This window comes from Schistocerca cancellata, chromosome 1 (assembly GCF_023864275.1).
Source record: "Schistocerca cancellata isolate TAMUIC-IGC-003103 chromosome 1, iqSchCanc2.1, whole genome shotgun sequence".
Lineage (NCBI taxonomy): Eukaryota > Metazoa > Arthropoda > Insecta > Orthoptera > Acrididae > Schistocerca > Schistocerca cancellata.
The window spans coordinates 220,056,075-220,069,098 of record NC_064626.1 but is presented as its reverse complement, the minus strand read 5'-3'; the positions used below and the strand labels follow the sequence as shown (position 1 = coordinate 220,069,098).

Below are 13,024 nucleotides of genomic sequence, written 5' to 3'. Positions count from 1 at the left end.
TTTGGTAGTCAGATCTGGAAGCTGGAGATATCTGTAGAGACTGAATAAGACTCCCTCACCGTTCTTTCCACCAACCTGTCGTCTTCTTAAGTTTTGTCCCCAGCGCAGAAGACAGCTCGTCGGTCGTGGGATCTTCTTCGGCAGAGGCTGCTGTGCTGCCAACTTGAACCTGTGATTATGCTTTTTATGGGATGCCACTTGCCCAGGTTAGTCTTCGTATCTACAGAGGGCAAGATCTGTAGTACTGACAATGATGGTATGCGACACTTCTCATTACTGTATCCTGTTTTGTTATATTTCAAATAATCACACATTTTATACTGTCTTTTACAACACTCGAATAGCTTTCTTAATTTAAATGTTGACGGTGTTGAGACAGCAACCAGCCACAAATTTATTTTTAGTTCCTTTATTCAAAAGGTACCATTTCCGGTTTCGAATCATTACGATTCATCGTCAGACGGCTTTCATGGTTTCATTACAACATGTGCTGCGTCTTTTACTGATTAGTTATCGTGACATGTCGGTTTGGAGTACTTGTTTTCATAGTTTTCGTGCAGCAGACAACGTTTGTAGTTTTCGCCGCATTCACATCATTGCATAAATAAACTTGCATATTCAGCGCTTCAGATTTGTCACTGAATGTATTTTCACCACATTTCTATCTTGTACACGTCAATTTGTATCATTGAGCACTTCAGCTTAGTCACAGAACAGACTTCTAACATGCACCGCGTATATTGATAGGTACACAGTGTTTACAAACATATGAATGTCAAAGATGCTTCTGAAATAAATAATTAAACGCACATGTTTAACTTGACGATGATTTCTATCAGAATATTTTAACGATCTGAAGATGACGATAAGCCGAAACCGGTCATAAAGTGTAAAGAAATCTATGTGATCAAGACGGACTTAATGAAAATAAAAGTGCAGTTGTATGAGTATCTGCAGACAAATAGTGTATTTCCAGAATGAACTTTCACTCAGCAATGGAGCTTGTGCTGATATGAAACTTCCTAGCTCGTTAAGGACCGACTGTATAGCGCAGTTGGCCTTAGATTTACACAGAAAATGACCTCAGATCCATCTGGAATCCAAAATCTGCGGTGTATAAACGCATGTATAAACGTTAATCTCAGACAATATCGCCGTGTACTAGAGTCATCTTTGACTGGCGAAATTCCAGTTCACAACGTGGTGATATTACATAGCAACGCTTTTGTTTTGCGCAAATATGCGTTGCAAAAGAATAAGTTGCTATTAACACGAATGTTTCCAGCAAATGCCACTCTCACACTGGTTAAGCTCGAAATATTTATTTCGATCTGCAAGGTTAGGTTAAGGAAATCATCGGCTATGTAAGTAATGGGTGGAGGTAATAACTGATCTCGTAACATTTCTTGGAGACGACTCGTAATTAATGTGGTTAGTTTAATCATTATCGACTATTAGTGGCAAAGCGAGAGAGGAAAATTCAGGGTATTTGCAGTGAAAAGGTAAGTACGTGAAATATGACAGCAGCCAATAACAACTGAACATCTCTGACAAATTTCTAAGTTCGAACAGCAGTAACTACATAATTCGTCTTAAATTGGACTAATATAACAACTACACCTAAGCTGATGCAGAAAACTATTAGAAAATCTACGTAAGTCTGTCAGCAAATACCAGGCGGTTGCTCAGCAATAATACAGAACTCGTGTTTTTGTTCAGTTGACAGTGGTATTATTTACGTACTACGGTGAAGTGGGGATAGGTGTTTTTATGAACATTGATCCTCTCTGATCGGCGTTTCTTCTTTGTTATCTCATAGTTGTGCTGCGGTGAAACTACGAAGCGTTGTTGGATTGTGCATATATTGTTTGATATTCAGTTAAGCTTGCTCTAAACATGAAGTTAGTTGACCACGTTGTTCGAAGTTTTAAGGTAGCGAAAGTATTCCGAGAGAATACAGATAAGATAAGTAGCATTGACTTTTCGTCGAGTGGAGACACATTGATTTCCTGCAGTGAGGATGATCAAATTGTGATATATGATTGTGAGAAGGGGACGCAGGTAAGGACAGTTAACAGCAAGAAATATGGAGTTGACCTCATACATTTTACGCATGCTAAAAACACAGCAATTCACAGTTCAACAAAAGTAGATGATACTATACGATATTTATCCCTTCATGACAATAAGTATATTCGTTACTTTCCGGGACATACGAAGAAAGTTGTCTCGCTATGCATATCCCCTGTGGAAGATACTTTCCTCTCAGGTTCGTTGGACAAAACATTGCGGTTGTGGGATCTTAGATCACCGAACTGCCAAGGACTTATGCATCTGACAGGAAGACCAGTTGCAGCATACGATCCTGAAGGACTCATCTTTGCAGCTGGAATAAACTCTGAACACATTAAACTGTACGATTTAAGATCATTCGATAAAGGGCCATTCATAACTTTTAAACTAAGCCAAGAAAAGGAGTGCGACTGGACTGGGCTAAAATTCAGTCGTGATGGGAAAACAATTTTAATATCTACAAATGGGTCAGTTATCCGACTGATTGATGCCTTCTACGGGACGCCGTTACAGACATTTACCGGTCATTTAAACAACAAAGGAATACCCATAGAAGCGTCTTACAGCCCAGACTCGCAATTTATTTTCAGTGGTTCGACGGATGGCAGAGTTCATGTGTGGAACACAGATACTGGGTATAAAGTTTGTGTCCTTAATGCAGATCACCCGGCTCCTGTCCAGTGCGTGCAATTCAACCCGAAGTACATGATGCTTGCTTCTGCGTGCACAAATATGGCATTTTGGCTTCCAACAATCGATGAAAATTCTTGAATTTGTTGTGCATAGTGCCTGTAAGAAGATAACGACGTGTGTATTAGGTGAAATTTGACTTGAGTACCCGGATACTTTCGAAGGGAAAGCTTTAGTAAAGTATGTCGAAATATTTTTGACAGTAAAATGACGGCGCTTTTCTGTGACGAAGACTTTTAGTGTTTAATTCCATGGAATTTTGTGTTTGAATCGAGGATAAATGTTTCTTAAGATTGTTATATGTATAAGAACGAAATTTTACATATGGCTTAATGTTGTAATGTGTAATAGGTTATGGCATTTTAAATTTGGAAATACTTTCATATACTTAACAGGGGGTACTCTATACACACCAGTAGCTGTGTTCATGTAGGACTCTCTGTCAGTTTTAATGATGGCACACTACTTAGCACAGGTTTCCTGGAACATGAATTTATGTGCTCTGCTCGTAAACACACGGAAAAAGATGTGGTTTTTCAATCCTAGTAGTAAATAGAGTACCACATTTAAACTGTGCTTCCAGATTACTTTCTAAGACTTGCACCTTTCAGAGCAGATGTAAAGATTTCATATGAAAGATGAATCAGAGTGCAGGATAAAACTATGATGTGAAACTACGTCCACACAGTGTGTTTTTGTCATGACTTAAGTTTGTGTTTAGTGGTGGCCAAATATGGAGTGCGTTGATGAATCTTAGAACAGGCGCAATATTATCTCAGTGTGGTACAATTATCCTCAAGCTGTTTTCAAGAGAAATGATATGATGTGCTGACTGCAAGATGCCACTTTCTGTGTGGATGTATGTGAGTGTGTGTGCTGTGCTCTTTTTAAATTCACAGTGCCCCTTTTGTAACTTTAAATGGAAAGCGCTACGACAGTTGTTAGCCTATTAATCAGCATAGAATAACGAAAACTCATTTGATTATCTAAGTAATGGCTTACATCGAGCAATTAGGCCTACCTCCAGGCAAATGCAAATTTCGGTGAGTAATTTGTGACTTCTCCTTGACTAATCTCTACATTTTAAATGACTGAGGACGCTAACTAGCAAGCAGTTAGGGCAGATGGTGAGCCAAATGGCTTAGGATGCTAGTTACCAAGCAGTTGGGGGAAGTGGTCAGCCACTCATTGATTTCAGACTTCTTTTTCCATGTCAACTGTAGCAAAATGGTCAGACACAAATCAAAATTCAAATGAATATTTTTGTGTCTGAACCAGTTCTTCCATCCTTGTGTTGCTTCATTAACAACAAATTCATTGGAAAAATGCTGCCATATTGTAGTACAGGATCTCTTTCCTTTCAGATTTATTTGTGTTGTAAATAGAACTTTAAATATTTTATTATTCTGTTGTCAAATGTTTCAGAAAGCGTTGTGAACATACAATGGTCCTCTGTATAAGATTTACATTTTGCTATGTTGCAGTGGCACTGTTTATATGAATTATTAAAATGATTGATACAGATTCTGCAGTGTCCACATTCAAGGAATGATTGACACAGATTCTGCAGTGTCCACATTCAAGGAAAAACTAAGTTATAACACACACATTTTTAAAACAATGTGATATGTCTTTCACCTCATAAGTACAAAACCTTAACCCTAAAGTTTGTAATATGTGCTTTCTGTTTATGTTGTAATTTTGTCTGTAATTTTGATGACACAGGAAAGTGGCATGATTCACATTTACTGTACCCAGAAGACAGTACCACAGTATGAATGTGTGTTGTACAAGATCTATTACAAGTGCACCATTGGAAATGTGTCTGTAGTTGTTACATTGCCATAACCACAGTGTCAACTTTCATTGCTTCAGATTTCTTTCTGTCACTGAGAGTTTCATTATTGTAAATTTTTTAAAGATCTAAATAACTTTTTGATAACCATCTTAGTATTCCCCTCCCTTCCATCCACCCCTCCCCTTCCCTCCCCCCACATACAAAAATCAAGGTTTGTTAGCTGTCTCTCTTGTGTTGAACTTTTATTACATTCTCTCTTTGTCTCAAGTTCTTGTCAAACCGTTTTGAACACGTCATACATTAATTGTAGATTTAGATGCTAGCTAGTGTGAAGTTAGTGCCTTAAAATTTTGTTATACATGAAAATACATGTATTGCTGCTTTACAATCCTCTTCTCATTATTGGCTGTTTTGTGTAGGGCAGAGATACAAAGAAGAGCCAACTGTTTTTCTCTCTATTCGTTATTTGAGAGCCTTTATACATGTCATATAGTAAGTAAACATGTAGATTATAATTTCATTTCATCAAACTTGTTGAAATGATCACAAAATACGCGAAGCCTTTAGGTCCATGGTGTTTTATTCCGCTATGATTTATTTTTTCTACGTTCGTGCTATGTACTGTGTACAGCCATGTATATCAGTGCTCTTTTGTTGCTGTTTTAAGGTAGTGGATGACAGGAAATCTGTGTCCTTCTTGTCATTTCTTTAAGTTGAAACTGTCTGAAAATGGTTAGAGAACTGAGCCAGTTCCACAGTTGTGTGCATAACATGAGAAGTAAAGTTTTTACCATGGTGTCTGCATATTGGACGAATTGTGTAGGGCAACATTTGGGTTATTTAGACCTCTTTAGAGTTAATTTAATATTAGTCAACATAAACAGCTCAGTGAAATAAAGATACACTTATTGGGCCTAATAAATCTATGACTATTACAAATCTAATTCCAGTCACAAGGATATTTTCTGACAATCATACTAAACTTAGTGGAGAGGATGAGCAATTGTGAAAAATTCAGTAATAATATAATGCACTAAACTCTCTCTCTTTGTGTGAATGTGTGTGTGTGTGTGTGTGCGCGCGCATGTGTGTGTGCATGTATTTGTGTTTGTTTTCTAGCTGTGTATAATACTTCAACAGCACTGACTTATTTGATATACTAGCTAGATATGTTAGATGGTTTCTGTAAAAACAAAAAGGTTCTGAGTTGTCCACATTCTTCATCCCTGTTGTCTATTATTCAGTTTTTGTCAGTACTGAGAAAAATAAATTAAGTAATTCCTGTACTGGAACAAAGTAATGTTGTCTTGTATATAAAATGCAAATATGAGACTTTTAGCTGTGATGTGATGAAATATTAGCATTTGTAGTGTACTCTAAATAATTTGAAGTATATGTATCATTATTAATGCGAATATAATTTTTCCAAGAATAGTTGTATATCTGTGGAAAATTGTAAAATTATCCCTAATTTTGCTGGCAGTAATTCATGTTTCATGAATATGACATTTAGGTAACATGGTGCTTATGTCCAATATTTTTATGTCCACCACTCTCTATATTTATGTTATATAGATTTGCACTTTGTAAGTGATATATTTGGCAGGAATGATACCACAAGTGTAATTTAGATATTGTAGCTTTTATATTTTCTTCTCTTGTTTCCCGTTTTGTGCCACAGTACCATGCATTTTTTTTGTTGCAATAGAGTCTAGTTTGAGTCGTTAAAGTAGATACTCATTAATAAGATGTGTTTGTATTTAACTGAGTCTGTTCATTCCTGTTCATTGTTTCTCATGCTACTTGATAGAACTGTGTGTAAGGATACACAGAATTATCCACATATAACATTGATGCCTATAACTATACTGTTATAGATTCACATTTAGTTTAGGGTAGAAGTAGCAGTGGTGACATGATTCAGCAAGGACCACAGGGTTATTTAAATATCTCAGTCATCCTTAAATCGCATATTTTAGTTATATAAAACATGTATATCATTTGGCAAATTAAATAATTTTACTGTCCATAATTTTATAATTTTCACATACTCATAACTGTACATTGTATATTCTTCCATTATTAAATTTATAGAACACATGTTATTTTGCAAATTTGTGTACAATGGATGTAAAATATTACAAACATAGTGCTGTTCTGCTTAGGTGTTGGTGGCATTTACTACTGATTTATTTAAATAGAAACAGCTACAAAACTGAAATAAATTCACAAAAGTCAGTTTGAAAACATGATTTTCATTGCATTTCTTTTAGTTTGTCTTTATTTTATCTGTTTACCTTCAGTGTTCCCATTCTTATTTCACTTTCCACAAGCATGCTCTATAGTTTTATTTTATATTCGCGCTCAGGGGCCTCTAATCTTGATGTTTCAATAGAGAACAATTTTTTGGGGGGGTGGGGGTGGGGGATGGGGCGACGCGATTCTGACACTACAGGTTATGTAACAGAATCCTGCCTTGCATGTTGTATGTCTGCCTGTAATCAGAGGTCACTTTCAATTAAAACTGCGCGATGTATTGCTGTCACAGTTCACTTTTACTATCGTTCTTCCCAGTTCAACGTAAACATTCTCGCCTTCGTCTCCATTTACAGTGTCATCAACCACATGAAAAATATGTTTATTTGGAGTTAGAGACATCTCTTCATTTGTCATTTACTGATGTGAATGAACTGCAACCTTCACTGTTATTTAAATCTCTATCAGAACAAAAAATGAACAACATCATAACGAATAAATTTGTAAGCTGCTATTTATGCAGCAAATTTGTTTCAAAAAATTTATCTGAGCGTATTAAAATGCATATAAACCATATCCCACAATTTCGGGCTGACAACGAGCATCGTCATCGTAGGGGCTGGAAATAGGAATAAAGTGTGTCTGCAGGGCTGCAACTAACTTCTGTCCATTTTCTGCAAAAACAGGCCTGACGCTACTCCCGACTCCAATTTTAAGCATTTCAATGAAAAATGTTGACGCTGTTTTTCCTCCATTTCACACAGCACATATTACTACGAAAAGATGAAATGTAATAACTGTAGAGGGCATCTTAACATTACACCTTATCATGCACGAATGCTTTCTCGCTCCTGTTCGTAAAATCATCAAGACACTTTTCCAGTCACAGTTAGCTCCTATGTTCAGAGAATTAAAGTCAACGGTAACTTCTTTCCACACTTTTTTTTCTTGGTAGTAGTAAATCGTGTCAGTGTTTTGTTTTTCCCTCCGTTGTGGCTTTATATTGACCATATGCGATTTTCAGAAAAAATCTTTTCATCTGGGGAAAAGTCTGAAGATCACATCTTTTTTCTGGCTACGTCCATCTTTACAACACGACAATTTCGATAATAGATACTGTGTATTTACGAAGTGGAATTAATATCTGAGGTCGAAGTGCAATTCTTCTTCTTTTGGATTTGCAGCTCTTGTATTTCTTCCGTGTTTGCACTTAAATTATTGGATTCAGATTTCGCCTTTTATATAAAACATAGTTTTTTCTTGTTACCCGAACATGTTTCAGCGCCTCTGTGTCATCATCAGTGGGTTTTGTTTATTGGACAATTGTAAAAGTGAACACATTTTAGGTTGTAACAGCTCTAACAAAATGAACTGAACCTAAAGACCGTTTTTATTCGTTTCTGTTGTTACCGTGACTATACATGATGTGGTCTTACAGGACCATATGTGTGCTGTCCTGCACTGATAGCTTGTCATTTGCAAACCAAACAATGTAAATGTGAATTTTATGAGCTAGGTAACGTATCCCTTGATTTTTTGAGTTTTATATTTGGCTCAAAGGTGCTACAACCCTCCTCTGCAACAATGAAAAAGTGTGGCGACATTACCCTCAGTTTTGGCGACGCTTTAAACAGCAAGGTGTCGACACATGCGAGAAAAAAGGTCACAGCTCACATGGTCATGTGAGGTGGAAGATAAATAAATGACGTCACATTGGCACAAAATTTCACCACAATTTTGCCCATTGCACCATGGACGTGTCACACGATGGAAGGGCGTCACGCCCCCTCTTATGAAAACTTGACCATATTTTGAAGCCTATGTGATGGAGGTCAGAAACGCGGGGCCCAGCTTTGAAATCACGCAGTTTTCTTATGGGTGGCTGAGAAAAATAATTGGAACACACTTCCGCTCAGAATCAACAGGAAAATGGCTCGGGGGTCAAGACAATGGACGTCAATGGAACCACCCCTTCCTTTGGGGCATTGATTTCCACAAATTTTGTAGTCGAAAACGACAGTTTGCAGTGCTATGAGGAGCAAGTTGATGTTCTTGTCACCTTTGACGCTGCTGACACACCTCGGATGATTCAAGCCCTAAGGATATTCTGAGCCTGCAGCTCCTTTCATTGTGATCACACCACTTTAGAATTTAGTGTGGCTGCAGTGTTTGCTCAGGTGTACAGGGTGGAACGACTAGGGACCATTCAAAAGCACTCGATGAAATGTGAATGTGATCCATTAGCAGTAAAGGATGCTTGTGTTTTTTCAGCCTTTCTGTTGCGCGCACTGATGTAACGTGATCACCAGGGGAGGGGGATGCATGCGACACAAGCATGAATAAAATGGCAAAGGGTCCCTCTAAGGTTCCTCCAGTTTGGCAACACTGTCGATGCCACCCGCACACCTTGAAGGATTCCTAGGTGCCTGGTGGCACGCATCCCCTTGACACCCTTCGGCTAACGCCCAAACCTCCAGGTGTCAGACCCTCAGATCGGTACCAAACGCTACGTTTCGATACAGTATCAAACAAAACACCGATTTCGTTTGTGCTGTGTGCTGTCGTCCAGTAGAAGATGCGTAAACAGTAATTAAAAGTAATACCAGAACTACAGAGCAAAGGCAAACCATATCTGTGGAGGCTGAATGCGAAGGTCTGTGGGAGGTGAGCTGGTAGAGCGTCAGACTGTTGTGCTAAAGGTCCCGAGTTCAAAAACTAATGATGGGGATTTTATTTAAACAGATTACACAAGAAACTTATATGGGAGAACATTTTTCTGCTACGTAAAAGGACGTTCCAGAGTTCACAGCAATGTTCTTTTGGCAGTCTGCTTTTGCTTCATTAGCTGAAAGTAGCGAACCTGTAATGTACATTTGTATAGGTAACATCACATCCATCTACACAAATGTACTCTATTGGTTTGCTACTTTCAACTAATGAAGTGTTAGCAGACTGCCACAAAAGCATTGCTACAAACACTGGAACGTCCTTTTACATGGCAGAAAAATGTTCTCTCATGTAACAATTTCATGTGTAATCTGTTTAAAAAAACCGCCATCAATGGGCTTCGAACTCGTGATCTTCAGTTCGACGATCTGACGCTATTCCAACCTTTTTTTTTGTATTTGGTCGTAGCGGACGTCACATGACAACCGTTGAAGTTCGTTGTTGATTCCTTCACTCAGTTCTTTATTACAGAGAGCAGATAGCTCTCTGACCAAACACGCTGAGCTACCAAGCTGAATAGCCAACTCACCTACCAGAGATCTGCACATTCGGAGATCACAGATACGGTTTCCCTATACTCCATAGTTCTGGTGTTACTTTTAATTACCGTTTACGTATCTTCTACTGGACGACAGCACACAGCACGAACTAAATCAGTGTTTTGGTTCATACTCCATCCACACACAATGTTTGGTACCGTTATGAGTGTCTGACATCTGAAGGTTTGGGTGTGAGTGGCACTACAATGCTACTCTAGCGCCTATTTGCGAGCATGCAGAATGTGATGAGTGCTCAACTGAGAGGGGAGGGGGGGGGGTGGTGGTAGAGGGACCCTTTGCCATTTTATTCACATGTGTCAATGACGCCGCAGGAGGGTGGAAAACCGGAGGGCTGAAAAAGCATATGGAATCTGTAAAAAAAATATTGTGAACAATTTTTTGTTGATATGGCTGTATGTTGCAGCACACTCACACTGTGCATACTCAATGGTGGGGAGATGTGACCTTCAACACGCTCCAGTCGCCTGCAAGCATTCATTCACGCGAAATAGTTTTTTCGAGGAATCCTGTCGAGTGAGTCGGAGAAAGCACAAAATGCAGCGAACATGACTGAACAGCAGTATGCCATCAAATTTTATGCTCCCACAGGGGGTACTTGTCCACAGCGGAGCTCCAACCTTTGCAGCATCTTTTCCCTTCTATGCTGCATGTCTCTCCTTTTTCCCATCCGTTGAGGAACATGTCTGGGGTGTTATTGGGAATGTTCCGCATTGTCCATCGCTGACATAAGATCAGTCTCACCTTTTTTTTCATTCCATTTACCTTTCTTTGTTTCCCTCCTCCTCTCGTTCCTCCACTTCGGTGTTTGAGGTTCCTCTTTTTCTTCTTCCTCCCTGTGCACTCCTGACGGTCAGCCCACGTGTCCAACGCATAACAGATGACTGGGTATCGCGTAATTCCCAGCTCTGGATCGAAAGGTAGGGTTTGCACATACCCTCTGGTACAGGCCAGGCCCAGGGAGAGATGATTGCCTGAGCTGCTACCTTCACAGATTGCCAATTGTTCCCTTTGTCAGGTGTTCAGGAGGTGTGACCTGAAGTGTGAACAATCACCTAAGGTGGGTGTGTACCCTTGTGAAGGGGGCCCCCAATTGGAAGGAGTATGCCAGCCAAGATGCTGACAATCATGAGGGATTTTCACACAGTGAGCCAATCATCATCACAATCAATGTCTATGAAACATAAACGGAATGAAGCTAACGATTCAAAGACCCTTCCAGCTGCACCACAGTTCCTCGTGGTTTCACGTACTGAAGACAGTCCTTTGCAGTGGTAAATTCGTTTAGTATTCAGAAAGGTGCTGATATAATTGTCGGCCCTGTGAAGTCTTGCTCTTGTTTATGGAGTGTTACTTTGCTTTTTGACACTACTTCTGATTCTCAAGCGCAAAAAATGCTTGCTGTCTTGCTTCTCCATGGCTGTCTTGTTCGCGTCAAGGCCCATAGAACACTGAATTCTTCCTGTGGCTGCTCGACGGTCTGACCAAGGCAGAAATCCAATCATAGCTCTCTGATCAGGGCATTCGGGAGGACTACGGTTCAATCCCGCGTTCGGCCATCCTGATTTAGGTTTTCCGTGATTTCCCTAAATCACTCCAGGCAAATGCCGGGATGGTTCCTCTGAAAGGGCACGGCCGACTTCCTTCCCTAATCCGATGAGACCGATGACCCCGCTGTCTGGTCTCCTTCCCCAAACCAACCAACCAACAATCTGATCAGGGTGTCATTGCCATCCATCAGGTGATGAAAAAGGTAAATTCCTCCTTAGTGCCCACCTGCACTCACCTCTGCTAGAGTAGTGCTTCTGTCCAAGATCAAATCAGGCTATGAAATTATCACAGTCTGACCATACATTACATACTCGATGCAATGCTACCAGTGTCATAATTTCAACCACACTAGAATGTATTGTCGACACCCAGCCAAACATGTAACCTGTGGTAGGAATGGGCACAAGGGTGATTGGCCACCTCCTTCTTCCCACTGTATCAACTGCAATGATGGCCATGCCGCCTCCTTTCGGGATTGTTTCATGTATCTTGATGAGCGGGCTGTCCAGGAAACCTGGGTAAAGGAAAAAGTGCCTTACCCAGTCACTCACAAGTTATTAGCTAGTTGCAAACCCTGTGTTCTCTCGTGTGGCATTTGCAGTTCTGTTCTTGCTACCTCTCGCTCTATGAAGACATGCGACCTCAAATTCAGCTCAGCCCAGTGCCCTGCAGCAGCGAGTCTTCACAGGCTGTCACTCAGCAGTCACTGACGTGACACCCCACCATTTCTTCCTCATCACTCTCTTCCAATGGAACGTTCGTGGCCTTCGGTCCCACGAAGAGGATTTATGGCAGTTTTTAGCATGACAGTGTCCCCTTGCACACTGCCTTCAGGAAACAAATTTGAGTCCTCACGACTGCTTTGAGATCTCACATTTCTTCCCGGTTCGTTTTGACCTTACCCCTGAGGTCGGCATTCCATCTCATGGGGGCGTCATGCTGCTCAAACGAGATTACGTTCATAGTCAACCCACATCCCTGGCTACCCATCTTCAAGCTATTGCAACTCGCCTTTTCCTTCCTCACCTGACTTTTTCCCTCTGTACTATTTGCGTCCCTCCATCATTCGATGTCACGAGGGCAGACTTCCTTCAGCTTACTGGGCAACTTCCTCCCCCATTTCTGCTACTCGGTGACTTTAATCTGCATCATCCCCTTTCGGGTTCTCCCAGAACCTGTCAGAAAGGTGCTCTCTTGGCTGATCCCCTTAATCGACTCAACCTCTTCTGCCTTAACACTGGTGCACCTACATTCCTTTCTGACTCCTTGCACACCTATACCCATTTGGACCTATCCTGCTACACTGCCCAGCTTACCCATCGTCTTTAGTGGTCCATTATTTCTGACACCTACTCGAGCGACCATTTCCCAT

The 13,024-nt window shown here is 40.2% G+C and overlaps 1 protein-coding gene across 1 annotated transcript; it reads left to right on the top strand.

Moving 5' to 3' along the window:
* The first annotated feature begins 1,896 nt into the window (after positions 1–1,896).
* LOC126157726 (WD repeat-containing protein 82-like) lies at positions 1,897–2,844 on the top strand. Its single transcript, XM_049916398.1, has one exon. The coding sequence runs from the start codon at positions 1,897–1,899 to the stop codon at positions 2,842–2,844; it is 948 nt and encodes a 315-aa protein (XP_049772355.1).
* The last annotated feature ends 10,180 nt before the right edge of the window (positions 2,845–13,024 follow it).

Bases quoted from the DNA above. Each gene is read 5' to 3' on its own strand.
- LOC126157726 (XM_049916398.1), top strand. From the start codon at position 1,897: ATGAAGTTAGTTGACCACGTTGTTCGAAGTTTTAAGGTAGCGAAAGTA.